The sequence below is a fragment of the Rhinoraja longicauda genome, chromosome 1 (assembly GCF_053455715.1).
Source record: "Rhinoraja longicauda isolate Sanriku21f chromosome 1, sRhiLon1.1, whole genome shotgun sequence".
NCBI lineage: Eukaryota > Metazoa > Chordata > Chondrichthyes > Rajiformes > Arhynchobatidae > Rhinoraja > Rhinoraja longicauda.
In genome coordinates, this window is record NC_135953.1 from 85817565 (window position 1) to 85835237 (window position 17673).

A 17673-nucleotide genomic window follows, 5' to 3' on the forward strand; every position below is an offset into this window, starting at 1 on the left:
GCAGACAATTTCAGCCATCCTGATGCAATTCATCTTGAAAATGGACTGGATGGAAGGGCTCTGAGAGGCTGTGTAGACCACTCTTTGCAGGTTCAGGTGGTCAAGAGCACAACAGTTGCCATACCCGGCTGAGATGTATTCTATCAGAATACTTTCTATAGCGCATCTGTAGACGGTCAAGTGAATCTTCATTAACATGCCAAATCTTCTTAAACACCTGCAAGTAGGCTGATGTGCTTTCTTGATCACCAGTGTGAAGGGACCAGGTTAGATTGCTAGTGATATGGATGCCTAGGAACCCGAAGCTGGCGACCATCTCCACAGTAGCTACGTTGTGTTCACTCCCTCGCTTCCTTAAGTCAACAAACAACTCTTTTGTCTTGTTAACATTAATGGGCAAGTTATTATCCTGACACCACGGCAATAGGTTCTCAATCTCTTTCCTGTATTTCACCCCATCGTTCTTGTTGATCTATCTGACAAAAGTGGTACCATCGCTGAACTTAAACATTGAGTTGACATTGTACTTGGCCACAGAGCCATGGTGTACAAGTACGAGGAAGTGTTATGACTAATTCTAATTGACAGATCTGCCGGTTAAGAAGTCTATATATCAGTTGCAGGTGGAGTCCCTAAGGCCAAGGTGCATAAGTTTAGAGATGAGCTTATTTGGTAGTAGATTTTCAAAGTCTACAGAGAGACTTGGGCCTTTTGGAAGGGTGGGCTGAAAGATGGCAGATGGAGTTTAATGCTGATAAGTGTGAGGTGCTGCATTTTGGTAGGACAAATCAAAATAGGACGTACAGGGTAAATGGTAGGGAATTGAGGAATGCAGTGGAACAGAGGAATAACTGTGCATTGTTCCCTGAAGGTGGAATCTCATGTGGATAGGGTGGTGAAGAAGGCGTTTGGTATGCTTGCCTTTATAAATCAGAGCATCGAATATAGAAGTTGGGATGTAATGTTGAAATTGTACAGGGCATTGGTGAGGCCGAATCTAGAGTATGGTGTGCAGTTCTGGTTGCCAAATTATAGGAAGGATGTCGACAAAATGGAGAGGGTACAGAGGAGATTTACTAGAATGTTGCCTGGGTTTCAGCACTTAAGCTACAGAGAGAGGTTGAACAGGTTGGGTCTTTATTCTTTGGAGCGTAGAAGGTTGAGGGGGGACTTGATAGAGGTTTTTAAAATTTTAAGAGGGACGGACAGAGTTGACGTGGGTAGGCTTTTCCCTTTGAGGGTGGGGAAGATTCCAACAAGGGGACATAACTTCAGAATTAAGGGACAAAAGTTTAGGGGTAACATGAGGGGTAACTTCTTTACTCAGAGGGTGGTGGCTGTGTGGAATGAGCTTCCGGTGGAAGTGGTGGAGGCAGGCTCGATTTTATTATTTAAGAGTAAATTGGATAGGTATATGGATGGGAGGGGATTGGAGGGTTATGGTCTGAGAGCAGGTAGATGAGACTAGGTCAGAGAAAGTGGTCGGCGTGGACTGGTAGGGCCGAACGGGCCTGTTTCCGTGCTGTAATTGTTATATGGTTATATATGGTATAAGCTCTAATCAATGAATAGCATCCTTACATAGGTGTTCTTATCTACGTGATCAAAGGCTGAATGTAGTGCAATAAAGATGGCATCCTTCATAGACCTATTTTTACTCTAGGTGGATTGCAGGGGTTCTAGATTATCTGAAGATTGGTGCAAATGTTTGCCATCTCCAATCTTTCAAAGTATTTCATTATGGTCAAGGTCAGAGCTACTGGGCCGTCATCGAGACAGGTCACTATTTTTCTAGGGGTCTGGAATGAGAGAGGTTTCCTTGAAGCAGACGGGGACAGTAGACTTGAAATGAGAGGTTAAAGACATCAGTGAAGACTGTGCCCAGTTGATTTGCACACATTTTCAGAACCTGTCCAGGGGCCATCTGAGCTGGCTACATTCTAAGAGTCCCCGCCATTGGAGTAACACAGCACGACAACAAGCCCCTCAGCCCAACTTATTCATGCTGACCAAGATGCCCCATTTAAACTAGTTCCATTTGCCCACATTCATCTAAAACTTTCCTATTCATGCAATTTGTCCAAATGTTTTAAAAATAGTGTTACGATACCAGCCTTAACCATCTCCTCTGGCAGCATGTTCCAAAGACCCACCACCCTCTATGAAAAAGTTGCCCTCAAGGCTCCTATTAAATCTTGCTCCTTACATTAAACATATGTCCTCTGGTTCTTGATTCCCCTACCCTGGGTAAAAGACTGCATTCATCCTGACTATTTCCCACACAATTTTATTCACCTTTGTAAGGTCACCTCTCAGACTCCAACACACCACGGCATAAAGCCTGCCCAATGTTTCCTCAGGCCCTCGAGGACTGACACCTTCATAAATTTTCTCTGCACTATTTCCAACTCAAGTACATCCTCACTGTAGCAGGGCGACTCAAATTGCATCATTGCTTTACTGAAAAACATCCTTCCGTTTGTGAATTTTAGTTAATTTGTTTTGAGAAACAGGGTACACATACATTAAGTGTGTAAGAGGGAACTGCAGATGATGGTTTAATGAAGGGTCTCGACCTGAAACATCACCTGATCCTTTTATCCAGAGATGCTGCCTGACTGGTTAGTTACTCCAGCATTTGTGTCTATCTTACATATCTGATTAATTCTTATGCATTCTTTCCTAACTATAGCTTCTAAACTGTGATGGAAAATAATATGGTTCCCATTGCCAGTACCACACACAAATTGACATCAACAACGCAATTTTTTTCTTGGGTCCTGAGACAACATCAGACCAGTGCACAATGTCCAGAGCTAGGAATGACAATTCAAATTGCATAATTCTCAAAGGAAAGCCATACTCACAACCTATCAATTCAAACACCGTGAACTTTAAGCCATTTCTACTGAACAAAATATCACATCAAGTCATGTACTCCAAAGACGTACAGGTATGTAGGTTAATTGGCTGGGTAAATGTAAAAATTGTCCCTAGTGGGTGTAGGATAGTGTTAATGTACGGGGATCACTGGGCGGCACGGACATGGAGGGCCGAAAAGGCCTGTTTCCGGCTGTCTATATATGATATGATATGATGATAGGTTCAAATATAAATTGAGTGGGAAGTGAGAGAAAAATGTTTGATAAGAATTCATCAGACCCACATCAGTGCTTTTAAAAAGCCGGTGAATCTAGAGTATAATAATTTAGCAGTTACCTGGTCACAGCTTGTTCATCTCTCCTGTTAAATAATTCCTCAGTCCTCTGATCTTTAAAAGCATTCAGGAAAGGCAGCGGTGGAACCTCGTGGTCTCTGGTCTCCGGTACAGCTCTGGGATCCTGTGGTTGTGGGGGCGGAAGGGGCCGAAAACCTCCAGGGGCCGGGAACCGATTGTCCAGATTGTCCTGGACAAACACGTCATCTTCATCCGTGAACAATAAGAATGACTGGAGGCGCGACTCTGACAGGGAAGATAGCGAGTGCAAGCTGGCCGGAGGGGAAGACGGTTGAGCAGGTCGTAGCTCAGGCTCACGTGTAATGCCAGTTCCTACAATGTGATACTGGTCCCTTTCAGACAGGTCGTAATTTGAACTGGCAATGGGAGGGAACGTGCCCCTCTTGATGGAGTCATCATTTACTGAGTTGACCCATTTCGATTTAGGTGCTGGAGGTCTCTGTGGTGGGACTGCTTTCTTCTTCAACGCAGTTTCTTCTGGAAGGTAGTTTTGGTAAGCTTCTGACCCTGCGCTTCTGCCATTCCTGTTCTCGTGATCACTGGAGATAGATTTGCCGTAGTGTTCTGAAGTGGCTCTGTCTTGTGTTGGGATCTCTGGGGTCGACCAGTAGTTGTATTGTCCTGTGTTCGTCAGCTGCCTGATGCAGGAAGTGCTGCTGGGCCTGTAATTTTCCAGGGATTTCTGCTTCTCGTTTCTAACCGGCAATTTGTTTACAGTGAAGGGATCCAATTCATCCTCATAACTAGTTGACAGAGATGGTCCTGTGTGCTTGCTTCTGCCATCGTTGTTAAAAATCCTTTAAATGTAAATGCAATTTAGTTAAATGTCAGTTTCGTAAGGTGACATTTTTGCCCTTCAAGCAACTTATTTGCTTTCGCATCTCTGCTGGTAAAATTGATCTCATGCCTTGCTCTCTGTGTTCACCATGGCTTGAAATATCTACACCTTTTTGCTTCTTTAATTTGCTCTTGCAAGCTTCTGCATAAATGAAAATTTTCTTAATCGCTTTCTCATTTTCCTAAAGATAATTTAAATTAAATATCATAGCACAAGGTTCACCCTTTATTGTTTACACTCAAAGTGCAATATAGCAACATTTGTGCGATGTCTCTGCTTATGAAAGTAAATGTGCAATTACTTCAATGCATATTTAATGCTTATAATGAGGACAAATTTCTATTACATGGGTTCCTCATGCAGAAGAAATATGGGCCAATGTGATTAACTTAGATGGGCATCTTAGTCAGCATGGATGAATTGGGCCGAAGGGCCTGCATCCATTTTGAATTTCTCTATGCCTCTAAAAAATCATAATTCTAGATATAACGGCACGGTAGCGCAGCGGTAGGGTTGCTGCTTTACAGCGAATGCAGCGCCGGAGACTCAGGTTCGATCCTGACTACGGGTGCTGTACTGTAAGGAGTTTGTACGTTCTCCCCGTGACCTGCGTGGGTTTTCTCCGAGATCTTCGGTTTCCTCCCACACTCCAAAGACGTACAGGTATGTAGGTTAATTGGCTGGGTAAATGTTTTTTAAAAATTGTCCCTAGTCGGTGTAGGATAGTGTTAATGTACGGGGATTGCTGGGCGGCACGGACTTGGAGGGCCGAAAATGCCTGTTTCCGGCTGTATATATATGATATGATATGATAAGGGAGCAAAGCTCTTCCTTACTAATGCCCCCTCTTAAATTGTGCTCTCATGGAAAAGTCCCTCCAAAGTAACTCCAGCTTCCCTTTTTTTTGTTTTCCTAAGCCTGCCATTATCCATGTGCACCCATTCTATGATGCAGTCTTTAATCCCATCTGTCCAAAACCACACACAGCACTAGTTTAATTTTTTTTAGTATTGCACCCCTGTCCCCAATTATAAAATCTAAAACAATAATGGCCTTTGTTATGGATTTAACGATTTTTATCCTCTATTGAAGAAATTATATACGCACTTTTAAATATCTGTGTTTCTTTTGTTCAAGATATTCGCAGTTTGTGTGACAATCTATTTTTTTTTCATTCTGAGGTCATCATTTTACATTTACTACTGGCTCTTGCTTATTCAGCTGAATGTTCTTTTTACTGTTATGCTTAGTATTGAGCTTTCTATATCCAGATACTGGAAATAACAGAGACACCCCCCCCAAAATCGCTTCTATTCAACTTTAGTTGTTTTTAGTTTCGAGCTACAGTGGGAAACTGGTCCTTCGGCCCACCAACCCTCGTATATTAACACTATCCTTCACATCAGGGACAATTTACCAAAGCCAATTAACCCACAAACCCGTATGTCTTTGGAGTGTGGGAGAAAACCGGAGAACCCGGAGAAAACCCATGCAGTCACAGGGAGAAAGTATAAACTCCGTACTGACAGCACCTGTGGTCAGGATGGAACCCGGGTCTGTGGCACTGGAAGGCAACAACTCTCCGCTGTGCTACTGTGTCACCCCTAACTTGAGCTGTCACTCCATACTCTAGACACCTCAGTACAAAACCAGAGACTGACTTTCCAGTGGAGTATAGAAGGAGAATTGCATTGTTGCAAGTGTTAGCTTCCAATTGGACTGTAAACATTGAAAATATACACTGACTGGTTTATACATAAAGAACTTAACAGAAAGGCCCTGGACAAAACCATATTCCGGTCAGGTTAATGGCTAAGAGAGGGTAAAGGAGAAATGAAAAATAAGTGGAAAGACAATTATTATAGATAAAAGTTGTCATTTCAATTGTTCTTTTGCATACCAGTCTTGAGAGGCTGCCTGGGTGAGCGGCCACCTGCACTCGGACTGCAGCTTTGACACGTGCTGAACTCTGGAACCAGTTGCCAGTAGAGCCCTGTGAACCAAGCAGCACAATTTTCATCCCCAAATTACTTCAGATTGCCTCGTTTACTCTCTGCACTAAGAAGCCCTGCAGGATTGTTTGAAAAGAGCACCCTGAAGTTCCTCTGCAAGAGACAATCAGCGCTCTATTGTCAGAAGACATATTTTAATCAAAAGGACATTAAAGCAGGAGCAGAGAGGAAACCTGCATTGGCCTCTGAGTAAATGGAATGCATCTCCTGCAAAGCTAATGGAAAGTGGACTGAATCATGCTGGCCCAACTTTATTAAGATTACTCCTTTATTGCCTGTCTGCTGAGAGAAAAACTATTTAAAGTTACTGGGCAGAATAGTAAGTGGAAGAACCACAAGTTAAGAGTTTAGAGTCTTAAAAGAACTCTGGCTTTGTGTAGCAAACTGTTTGGTCATGTGTAAACAGGCATGCAATGTCCTCATCCATGGGGACTGCAGTTTGGACGTGTGGCCAGAGGAACCTCGCCTGCTTAAAACAAATTAGTTCTTCCCTCGAAAAACAACACATGACACTACGCTCATCTGAAAGATTCCTCACATGGCTGGCTGTCAAATTTCCTTTTGTTTGTTGTGCCTTTGAAGCTTCTTGTGACACTTTCCTACTTTAAAGTGAGTGCAATAAACATGTGAAAGAGAGAGAGGTAAACTCTTAAAATTTGAAAAGGGAAATAATGACCTTTAATTAGTGTCAAGCCAGTCATTCAGTGTATGAAGAGCTAAACAGGATGTGCTCGTAACTGTCACCGGTCCGGCTGAGCAGAGTGCAAATGCCGACACACAGGGGGTGATTTGTTGCTCTAGTCATAATATAGTGCCATCCAACAGGACTGCAAATGCCTTCCTACTGGTTCCCAACGCAACATTATTGCTGTGGGCAACAGGCACTTGCCTTTTGGATGGCTATTTTCATGATACGGTTTGAAGAATTGACACTAGGTGTTAGCTTGCTGCATGCTTGCCTTCTGCCTGGACGAACTTCATTCGTACATTCATAAGGAGTGATGGGACAAAATACATTGCTCATCATGTTAAAATGTATGAGCTTTCACTTATCTTCACAAGAAAAAATAGAATTTATAATTGGAACATAAAAAAACATTGAATCAGATTAAACCAAACAGTGCCCTGAATTCTGGTCTGAAGTGCCCTGTTACAGGAGAGGAAGAGAGAATTCACAATTTTCAAGAGAGACTACAAACCCGTAGGTGTTGCTCGTGCAGTCAGTGCCCATCATCTTGGACGAAGAAGAAATTAGATCTGTTCTGTTCATAGCACACAGAACATCCTGGAATGAAAGAAAAGGATAATTATAACCCAGCATCTTGAAGATTATTTGTGATGTGGATGCAAATTAATCTTAAAATCCATACAAAATAATGAATTTACAATATACTACTGAACTAATAAAGAAGAGCTGCTTGAGGAACTCAATGAGTTAGGCAGTATTTGTGGAGGAAAATAGAGTCGACATTTTGTGTTGAGACTCTTCGTCTGGACTGTGTTTTTTTGGCTGGGACTGAACTGGGAGGACTGGAATGGAGCTGGAAACCGCATTGAACAAAATGGTGGTGAAGCCAAGTACCAAGGAAGGACGTGTTGCTGTGGTAGAGTCTGGGTGAGAACGCAGCCGAAGAGCAGTAGAAATTACAGAAGAGAAGTAGCAAGGGAGGGCCTCCTCGAATTACCCGAGAGGACAAAAATTGCAAGGGGGCATAATTTGAAGAGACTTTGCAGTGGAGCCGTAACTGGAGGCACAAGAGAGTGCAGATGCTGGTCCAGATGAAGGATGCAGACCAGAAATGTCAGCAGTTCATTTCCATCTACAGATGCTTCCTGACCTTCTCAATTCCTGCAGCAGCTCTTCTTTTCTTGCTCCAGATTCCAGCACCTGTAATTTATTGTGCCTCCATATCACTGAACTATGCAGACGGCTCAGACAGAATTTGAACTGACTTTTCCCTTTTAAGCATTGGCAATGAGTGGAAAGAAACAAGATATTTGACTGCAGGAGCTTGTATTGGGAAGCTTGATATTTGGCACTCAAAAGAACCTATGTGCTCTTTCCACCAGGAGTTTCTAGGGACAGGAACTCCTGGTTGGTCCATTGTCCTTGAGACAGACTCCACTTGAGGTCTTAAAACTTGGCAGACTGGGGGTTGAACCAAAAACCATTCCTGAAACTTGTCTTTTTTACTGTGTCAAGTTTGTTAATAATGGTCACATTGGGTTAATGGTCATTTAACCAAGATGAGAAGCATTGGTGTGTGGCAGAAGCATTGTATAAATGTTATCCATTCAACGACCAAATACACAATGGAAGTGTCATTTTGAAAGATCGTGGTCACTATCTGCTGCATTCTTCCTGGCCCCAGAAATTAAGTTATGTCCATCCTACCCAGATGCAAAGTCAACACCTAGACTTTGAGTCATCGGAACAAACTGACTGTTAGAATGTTTCAATGCAAGTGTCAGTTTTGCAGTCGGTGGATCAGATTTAACTTTCTTTGAACAGATTTAACAGGCAAAGATACAGAAGTAGTAATGTTTACCCTGGGTTCTATTTTACTTTGCATCAAACCCAGTCTTCATCGCCATGGCAAGTATTGCAAATGAATCCTATTCCTTTGTAATTATTACTCCTGCTTATGATTTTCATCCAAGAAATGTTTAATAACTAAGAGTGGGTTCTGAGTATGTTTCTGCATCCTCCAGTTCAGGGACAGCTCCTACTCTGGGTGAGGTTAGTGCTGTAGCCCAGACCTGGTATCAGCATTCTGTGGGTACATATAGCCTTGCAGCCATGGACAGAATGGGCTTCTGAAGGAGTTGTCAAGTCATTATATTTGGGAGTTTGTTTTGCACAAATTGTTAAAGCACATCCTCAAATGCTATGTTGGAAACAATTCACAAAAACATTAAAAGGTCAAATATTATAATAGGTCTGGAGACAGATAGTAGATGCTTGGAAAACCCTAAAGAGCGAACATGCCCAAATGTTTATATTGGTGTCATCTACTGCATTCCTTCCATCAGTTTTCCCCACCACCACACCAAATATACAATCAGATTACCCTTTAACCAATCATCTCCTTTATCAAATCTAAGTGCTGTTCCAGTTGTCTCTAACAGTTTTCCCAAAACTGAGGTTGAGCTGTCAAGGATGTTTTTACACCATCTCTTGAACAAAGGATTTATTTACCAATTCATTGGCACTTCCCATGCATTGAAATTCAGAACACTTAAAGTAATTAACAAAATCAGACAGATGGACTTTAGGAAAGGATAATTAAAAAAATTACCGTATCTTCAAGATAAACAGTACTGAAACAGGCCCCTTGTTTCATCCATACCAATTGTGATACCTATTTATGCTAAAGCCATCTGCTTGCATTAGGCCCACATCCTTCTAAACCTCTCCTATCCAAGTACTTGACCAAACAGGTTTTAAAGTTAGAAGTGTCTGCTCCACCACCTCCTGCAACAGCTCAATCTAAATATTCACTACCCTTTGTGTGAAAAGCCTCTCTCTCAGATCTCCTTTAAGTTTTTTCCCCATCTCACCATTAGCCTGTGATCTATAGTTCTAGAATAGGAAAATAACTGCAGATGCTGGTACAAATCAAAGGTATTTATTCACAAAATGCTGGAGTAACTCAGCAGGTCAGGCAGCATCTCAGGAGAGAGGGAATGGGTGACGTTTCGGGTCGAGACCCTTCTTCAGACTGATGTCAGGGGGCGGGACAAAGGAAGGATATAGGTGGAGACAGGAAGATAGAGGGAGAACTGGGAAGGGGAGGGGAAGAGAGGGACAGAGGAACTATCTAAAGTTGGAGAAGTCAATGTTGATACCGCTGGGCTGCAAGCTGCCCAAGCGAAATATGAGGTGCTGTTCCTCCAATTTCCGGTGGGCCTCACTATGGCACTGGAGGAGGCCCATGACAGAAAGGTCAGACTGGGAGTGGGAAGGGGAGCTGAAGTGCTCAGCCACCGGGAGATCAGGTTGGTTAAGGCGGACTGAGCGAAGGTGTTGAGCGAAACGATCGCCGAGCCTGCGTTAGGTTTCGCCGATGTAAAGAGGTTAACATCTAGAGCAACGGATGCAATAGATGAGGTTGGAGGAGGTGCAGGTGAACCTCTGTCTCACCTGGAAAGGCTGTTTTGGTCCTTGGATGGAGTTGAGAGGGGAGGTAAAGGGACAGGTGTTGCATCTCGTGCGGTTGCAGGGTAAAGTGCCCGGGGATGGGGTGGTTTGGGTAGGAAGGGACGAGTGGACCAGGGAGTTATGGAGGGAACGGTCTCTGCGGAACACAGAAAGGGGAGGGGATGGGAAGATGTGGCCAGTAGTGGGGTCCCGTTGTAGGTGATGGAAATGTTGGAGGATGATTTGTTGGATACGCTGGCTGATGGGGTGGAAGGTGAGAACGAGGGGAATTCTGTCCTTGTTACGAATCGGGGGAGGGGGAGCAAGAGCGGAGCTGCGGGATATAGAAGAGGCCCTAGTGAGAGCCTCATCTATAATGGAAGAGAGGAAGCCCCGTTTCCTGAAGAATGAGGACATCTCTGATGGGAGTAGGGGATAGACTTTTTGCAGGAGACAGGGTGGGAAGAAGTCTCTGTCTCCTGCAAAAAGTCTATCCCCTACTCCCAATTCCTCCGTCTACGTCGAAAAAGATTCTGACCATCTATCCTATGTCTCTCATAATTTTGTAGTCCTCAATAAGGTCAGTAATTGCGGGAAAATTATTCATAGATAATGCAGAATATATGTAAGGAACTTCCAAATAGATTGACATGTTAAAAAAAAAAGCCTTTAAATTAGTTAAGAAATAATTTGCTGCTGCAATGGAGGACTGTGGGGTCATTCTGGATGAGAGAACCAAAGTGGGCTAAATGTCCTTCCTCATGCCTACAAATATCCTACGTGATTGGGTCAATACATTGGACAATTGATAGGAAAGATTTTCCCAAAATTTATTTTTCTTAAAAAAATATTGATTCTATGGCATGAAAGTCTTTGCCAAAAGAGACTGATTTTTCCTCATCACAAATCTGAAAAATCATCCAGTTGTGACTGTGCACAGAAAATTATTTTCATCTGTCAGAATTGTGTAAACATATTGTAATCTGATCACATTAATTAAAGAGCAAATTTGCAACAGTGAATGAAACTTTCACTACGTCCTGAGAAAAGACAGATTATCCTCAACAATTGCAGCTGAAAACATCTTCCCTTGACTGGGAATTCTGGTTTAAAAAATGAAAATGAAGCTTTCACTGCATTTTTTGTTTTAATTTTATCTGAAAGCCAAGGTACAAGGAGAGTAAAAGTGTGCATGCTGAGAGACTATCAAGTCATGAATTCTAATTTTATGCTTTGTGCATCTTAGACCAGTTCTATTACATTATCTATATTGATTGCACACTTTGTATTCAGGAATGAACTAAGCCGGATCATGTTCTGGCGGCTCAAAGAAAGGAACCTTAAAGAGGTCACTGCACCTCAACTTTCCTGCAATGAAATTGAAACTGTTTTCAAACACTTGAAAACATCAGGTATTTGTTCAATATTGCCAAGAACTAATATTGTTAAATATAGTTTTAAATCTCTACAGGACTTGGATTGCTACACCAGATATGTACTAATGTTAAATTTAACTAGAGTTTCAACCCAAATGAACCTGCCTCTCTTCAAGCATATGAACCTGCATTGCAATTCCGAGGCAAATGTTATGTGCAGCTACCAGTCTCAAACTGATACCGCGACTATAATAGCATCATGAGAATCACTGCAACATGATGACTGACATTAAAGACAGATAAATACCAAAGCTATTCAACACCAGACAGATAAAATCTATAATGAGAGGATGCAAGTAATGGGTTGTTTGGGATTACAAAGGATTTCCTGATAGCTAATAGTCTGGTATTCTAACCATAGAGATTAAGTTGGGAGTCATGACAAATTCGCTTATCATTATTTTAAAATTTGCCAAGCATGAATATTTCCCAAGACTTGAAACAGATTTTTTCTTCAAATTGTGCAGTATTGTCTCATTTTGAATTCAGCGTAAGTCACAAAACTTGGCAACTCTGCAAACAGTGAAAGTGAATAATTCCAGGAAGTCATTAACAGACTGATGAAATGGGCAGGCATGTGGCAGATTCAATTGAATGTAGATACGACTGAAGAGATGCTCTTCTGAATAAACAAGGAGAGGCAGTTTTGTCTATATTAATGTTCCCAATCTTTTTTGAATGAGAGTCCCACTTATTAATACTCATAAAATGACGCTCCCCCCCCCAAAAAAATGATGTCACTGTGCATGTTCCTTACAAAGGGTGGTTGCTATCCTTGTATCCCTGATGGCTTGAACAGCTGGCATTCCATGTATATATTTATTTATCTTTATGTGAACTCTAATTCAATTACCTTGAAAGGAAATAAGATTTCTTAGGCAAATGCATCGGCAGAAGCCATAAACCTAATGCCTGAAATAATTACCAAAAAGAGGAACATTGGAGAGCATTTTCTCATGTGATGAAATGGAGGCGAATCAGATTGTGTAGAAACACGGAACCATTCATTGGAGATATTTTACCCAAAAAGGTGGGGCACACTATTGCAGATTTAGCTGGGGTCTGGGCCAATCAGCTCATTTAGCTGTGATGGGCCAAATGGTCTCTTTCTGTGGTGTAACATAACTCAAATTTTCTGTACAACACAAATTTGCCATTATTTTAAGACTTTAGGTATCGACCTCTCATGTTGTTGGATATCACTGAACACTTCAGAAAATCACACCAAAACATACCATTGAGGTAAAGCCTTCAATGCTATTATGTAATACAGTTTGTACCATCACTTCATTGTGCTCGGTCTTGTCCCTATTAAAATTGTGAGGAGTAGGTTGATGCTGGTTTGTCAGAAACACACAGTTCCCTCTCCCCACTGTATGTTCCAGTTCAATGTACTCTTGACTTTGGAGGACATGACAACCAAATGCACGGGCCAAGTGCACAATTTCTTTAGATCATCCGAGTGGCTCACAGGACGAAACATTCTTGGTTTTGAGTTTTTTCTGGCCCAGGAGGAATGAGGGCAAACAGAGGGCAAACAGCCCTCTCCTCAGTGAGTTGACAAATGGAGAGTGGTGGACCGAACACAATCCATCACGGGCACAACTCACCCCACCGTCAAAAGTGTCTACGCAAGGTTCTCCCTCAAGAAGATTGCATCTTTCAAGGATCCCAACAATGGTCTTTTCTCTCTACCATGGGGCAGGTGTGGGAATTCAGAAGACTGAATACTCACAGTATCAGGTTCAAGGGCCCAGTGTTTGGGAGCCGCCGAGAATAATGAGCGACCCAGCATGTGGGGTGTGTATGGGGGGCGGGGGGGGAGGGGCAAGATCAAAGAGGGACCATTGGGACAATATTGAACACTTTGTAACTTTGTCAATGCCCCATATGTGGCGACTCTTCACATACTTTGTGCATGGTGTGCAAAACAAAAAATTTCAGTGACATGCCACATGTGATAATAAAGTATAATTTGTTCATTCATTCAGGAAGAGCTACTTTCCTACAACTATCATGTTCATGAACGAACCCCCATGATCCTAATCCTACCTCCAACTGCGACTTGCATTTCTAATTGTGTATTTTTGCATGTATATCTTGTTTTCCCCCCTACAGTGCTTTTCTTTTTACTGTTCTGTAGAATTGATGGAATATATGTAAAATGTTATGGATTTGTGTTGGCTCGTGATGCTGCAGCAAGCAATTTTTTTCACTGTATCTGTACTTCGCCATACTTGTGCATTCGACTGTAAGCTGAACTGGACATGAAGGATAACAGCCGGGAGGATGTGATCTGTTGAGAGAGGTGTCACATGGGAGGGTTGCAGCCCTGGGGAGGAGGGGGGGATGGGGCGCTCACTGACAGACTGACTGAGGGGACGAGCTCGTCGCAGTACCAGCAGAGCCATTCAGTCTCTGCCGCCGAGCACCCACCTGAGAGACCGTATCGGCGGAGGGCGAAGACCTGGAGCGGATATGGATGGCGACGGGGTGGTCGGCCCTCTGCTGCAGCAAGTTGTCGGCGGACGCGAACTTGCCGGAGTTCCTGGCGGAGGAGGGCCTGTCGAAGGGAGGCTGCTCGGGGCCCGGGACTTGCCGGCCGTGGCGGGGAGGCCGCACCAGGTCATGAGGCGGCATTTTATTGAGCGTTAACTCGGAGCCGTAGCGCCTCTCCACCACGCCGGCCCGGGGCTGGTGGGGCGGCAGTGTTGGTGGCGGGCCTGCAAGGGCGACGGGGATGCCGGGTTCCAGCAGCGAGCTGAGGCTGGAGCAGGAGGACAGGCTGTGGTGATCCGGCCGGCTGGGGGGCTCGGGCAGCTGCGGTCTGCGGCCCGTCTTGCGTTGGATGTAGTCGGCGAGTGCGCTCTGCTGCAGCTGCTTCAGCTCGGGCCGGGACAGGTTGACGGTGGACACGGTGCGGCCATCCCGCTCGAACAGCCTCCTCCTGTCGGCCACCGACCTCAGCTCGGCCGCCTCGGGGAAGGTGAAGGTGCGCTCCTTGCGCTGCTCGTCGCTCACGCCCACTTCGTTGATCTTGTCGGGCTCCGAGTACGAGCGCTTCTTCTGCTCGGCCGTCAGCCGCCGCCGGCCCCCGATGCGGACCACCTGCTGGTGATGGGGACCGGCGGCGGCCACCTGGCGCGGCTCCGCCCTCACCTGGGACACCGGGCCCACGTGCCCCTCGCTGTGACGCGACTCCGACCTCACCTGGGACACCGGGCCCACGTGACCCGCACTGTGACGCGGCTCTAGGGACAGCGGGCCCACGTGACCCTCGCTGTGACGCGGCTCCAGGGACACAGGGCCCACGTGCCCCTCGCTGTGACGTGGCTCCGACCTCACCTGGGACGCAAGGCCCACCTGACCCGGCTCCTGGAACATCGGGCCCAAGTGACCCTCCGTCGGCGTGACGCACTGCCGCTCCTGCAGCGCACGCCAGAGCCGGGCCCGGGAGGCGGAGCCCACGTGTGCCGAGGCGGGCCGCTCCCCGGCCCTGGGATTGCCCTTGCTCTTGCCCATGTAGGGAGGCGTCAGGTCCAGGTCCTTGCGGCGGAACGAGGTGGCCCGCAGCACCTTGCTCTGAGCGTCCTTCAGGCTGTTCCTGTACGCTCGGTTGAACGCATTGTCAGGTGGAGAACCCGAAAGGTCGTCTTCCCAGCAGGTGTCCTTCTCACCTTTGTCTATCAGCTGGAGGGAGCTTCTGCTCTTGGTGAGCTGGGGGGCCTTGTTTGCAATGGGGATCGGGGTTCTGTCGTTCCTTTGAGCGGGTTTAACAGGGAATTGCAACTCCCTGTCCTCGCGCCTTGGATCCTCTGACCGATAAATCGCATCTCTACTCTCACAGGTCAAGTGGTGAAGGATGGGAGTCTTGTCTGCAGTTATCAGGTTCATCATCGCAGCAGGTGGCTGCCTCGCCGGCTGGGTGTCAGCTACCATGTTCCTGGGCTCATCCAGGCTGTTCAGTGAGTTCCTCGCGCTGGACTGGCTGAACCTGGCCGGGTTTGAACCCAGGTGAAATCCTCGTGGATTCGGAGCTCTCTCGTCCTGTTCACGTTGTTCAATCATGTTGACGGCTTCCAGAACAGAGGAGCGTTTGGTCATTTCAGCTTTTGCAAACAGCCCACTCTGGGAACTTTGGGTACTGCTCGTACTGTACCGAGACCTCCCAGTGTCTGGTATACCGTGCTGCTCTTGGTACTGGCTCTGTTCCTGAAACTTTGGCTGAACAGTGTTGACAATTTCACTGTAGCGTTTGGGGCATTGTTGCTTTCCATGATTTCCCCAGTGGTCAGAGACCTGCTCTTTCCTGCCCTGGTCCAACTTTTGGGATAATCTGCTGTCACTGTAACTTTCCCATTGTTGTGCGATTTTTGCATCCACATTTTGTTGCTTACAGTGAACCATTTTACTTTCTTGTTGGTTCTGCCTGAAAGGAGAGCTCTGGGGGTCCCCATCCTGCATCCAAGGTGACTGATTTTCCTGTTCTGTTCTCCACTGATAAGACTCTGCATCCATTTGGCCTTTTCCTTGCCAGCTCTCTGTTTGATGAGAAGACAAATCTTTCTCACTGCTTTTCATTCTTTGCTGAGGTTGTGGCTGTTTGCTATTTCCAGAAGAATACTGTGCATCACTTGGACTGGTGCTGACACCTGTTGATGTATTTGCACAGGACTGGTGCCCAACAGGCAACTCAGATTCAATGTCAGGGAAGACGTGGACCTCGTAATGACCATATTGACTCTGTGTGCACTCTGAAGCCACCTCGTTTTTGTTGTCAGAATGAAGTGCAGCATTGGGTTGATAAAGACCAGGCTTATTGCCAACGCCTTGGATTTTGCTTTCCTCGACATTGCACGGAGCACATTTAGTCCTTTCAGTTGAATTTTGACCACTGAGTGTACTTTCTCTACCTAGGGCAGGGTACAATAACCCATTACTGTTGCTTTGAAGCATGAAATTGCTGTTGTTGGTTGGCGCCTGTGCATATCGTGGTTCAGGCTGGGGCACAGGATAAATTCCAGTTGGTAGCATGGGTTGACCTGGCTGTGGCGTCTGAATGCAAGTGTGCTTGGGTTGAGTAACTGGGCTACTTTCGGGACTCTTCTCCATCACTGTGTTGAGTTGTCCTTCTACAAATTGAGGCTTCAGCAGATGAGCTTGTCCACCAGAACCTGCGTTGGTAGGATGAGACCACGCTGCCTTCTGCTGAGGTCGAGCAGGCTTGCTCTGTCCATCCAAACTTGACCAGGAGGTAGGCTTGTCAAGGCCTCTGATTGCCATGAAGCTGTCACTGCGGGTCGGAGGAAGAGGGGGAGCTTTATTGTCCGGCTCAAGAGAGCCCCTGCCCGGGTTATTCCACACTGGACCAATACTGTGCCTGTTGCCATTGTAGGGCTTGTAATAGCTTGTCAGGGATCGACCATTAGAAGTTTTTATTGTTGAAGGACAGCTGACCTCGCGTTCCTCGGATATTCCCTTATGGGAGTCATAGACTGTCTTTACATACTTTATATCAGCCTGTCTGATTCCTTCGTGTAGACTATTCCTAGAAGGCATGTTTTCCATGGAATTGGAACGTTCATTGCGGAAGGTTGGAGCTGGATATTCAGGAATGCTGGAACTTGTAGAGAAAGAGCTGTAGGCGGAGTCCCTTTTGCTGTGATGATGTGAAAGCTGATCGATACTGTTGGTGGATTTGGCAGGCGAGAGATTGCAAGAGTGGTACGGAAGGTGGGTGTGGTCCAGGCTTTCCATGCTCCCTCTTGAACTGTACTGATCAGGACTCCTCCTTAGATATCCATGATCGTAGCCTGAGAGGTCACTGGTAGAAGAACTGGTGAGACACAAGAAAGGAACACTGTATCAAAGACGGTCAATGATATATGGGCAAATTCAAATAAAATACATACCTTCTTAATGACCAGAGTATATGTTGTAAGTCAACACATGTACTGAAGTCTGGATTTGAAGGCAAAGCTCATAACCTACATTTGCAGTTTACTCTA

The 17673-nt window shown here is 45.2% G+C and overlaps 2 protein-coding genes across 6 annotated transcripts in view; one reads left to right on the plus strand and one right to left on the minus strand.

Moving 5' to 3' along the window:
* The window catches only part of LOC144594813 (coiled-coil domain-containing protein 158-like), a 510587-nt gene that overhangs the window by 35108 nt on the left and 457806 nt on the right, over window positions 1–17673 (plus strand). The gene's annotated exons all lie outside the window — the stretch shown is intronic.
* Window positions 1–17673, minus strand: part of shroom3 (shroom family member 3) — a 367834-nt gene that overhangs the window by 16957 nt on the left and 333204 nt on the right. For 4 of the 5 annotated variants that reach the window (XM_078401647.1, XM_078401682.1, XM_078401664.1 and 1 more), the window contains 4 exons: window positions 14102–17501; window positions 7288–7373; window positions 5977–6069; window positions 3220–4035 (listed from right to left, as the gene is read on the minus strand). In XM_078401647.1, coding sequence (XP_078257773.1) covers window positions 3220–4035; window positions 5977–6069; window positions 7288–7373; window positions 14102–17501 — 4395 coding nt within the window. The remainder of the gene's footprint in view (window positions 1–3219; window positions 4036–5976; window positions 6070–7287; window positions 7374–14101; window positions 17502–17673) is intronic. The other variant, XM_078401654.1, reaches the window with a different exon arrangement.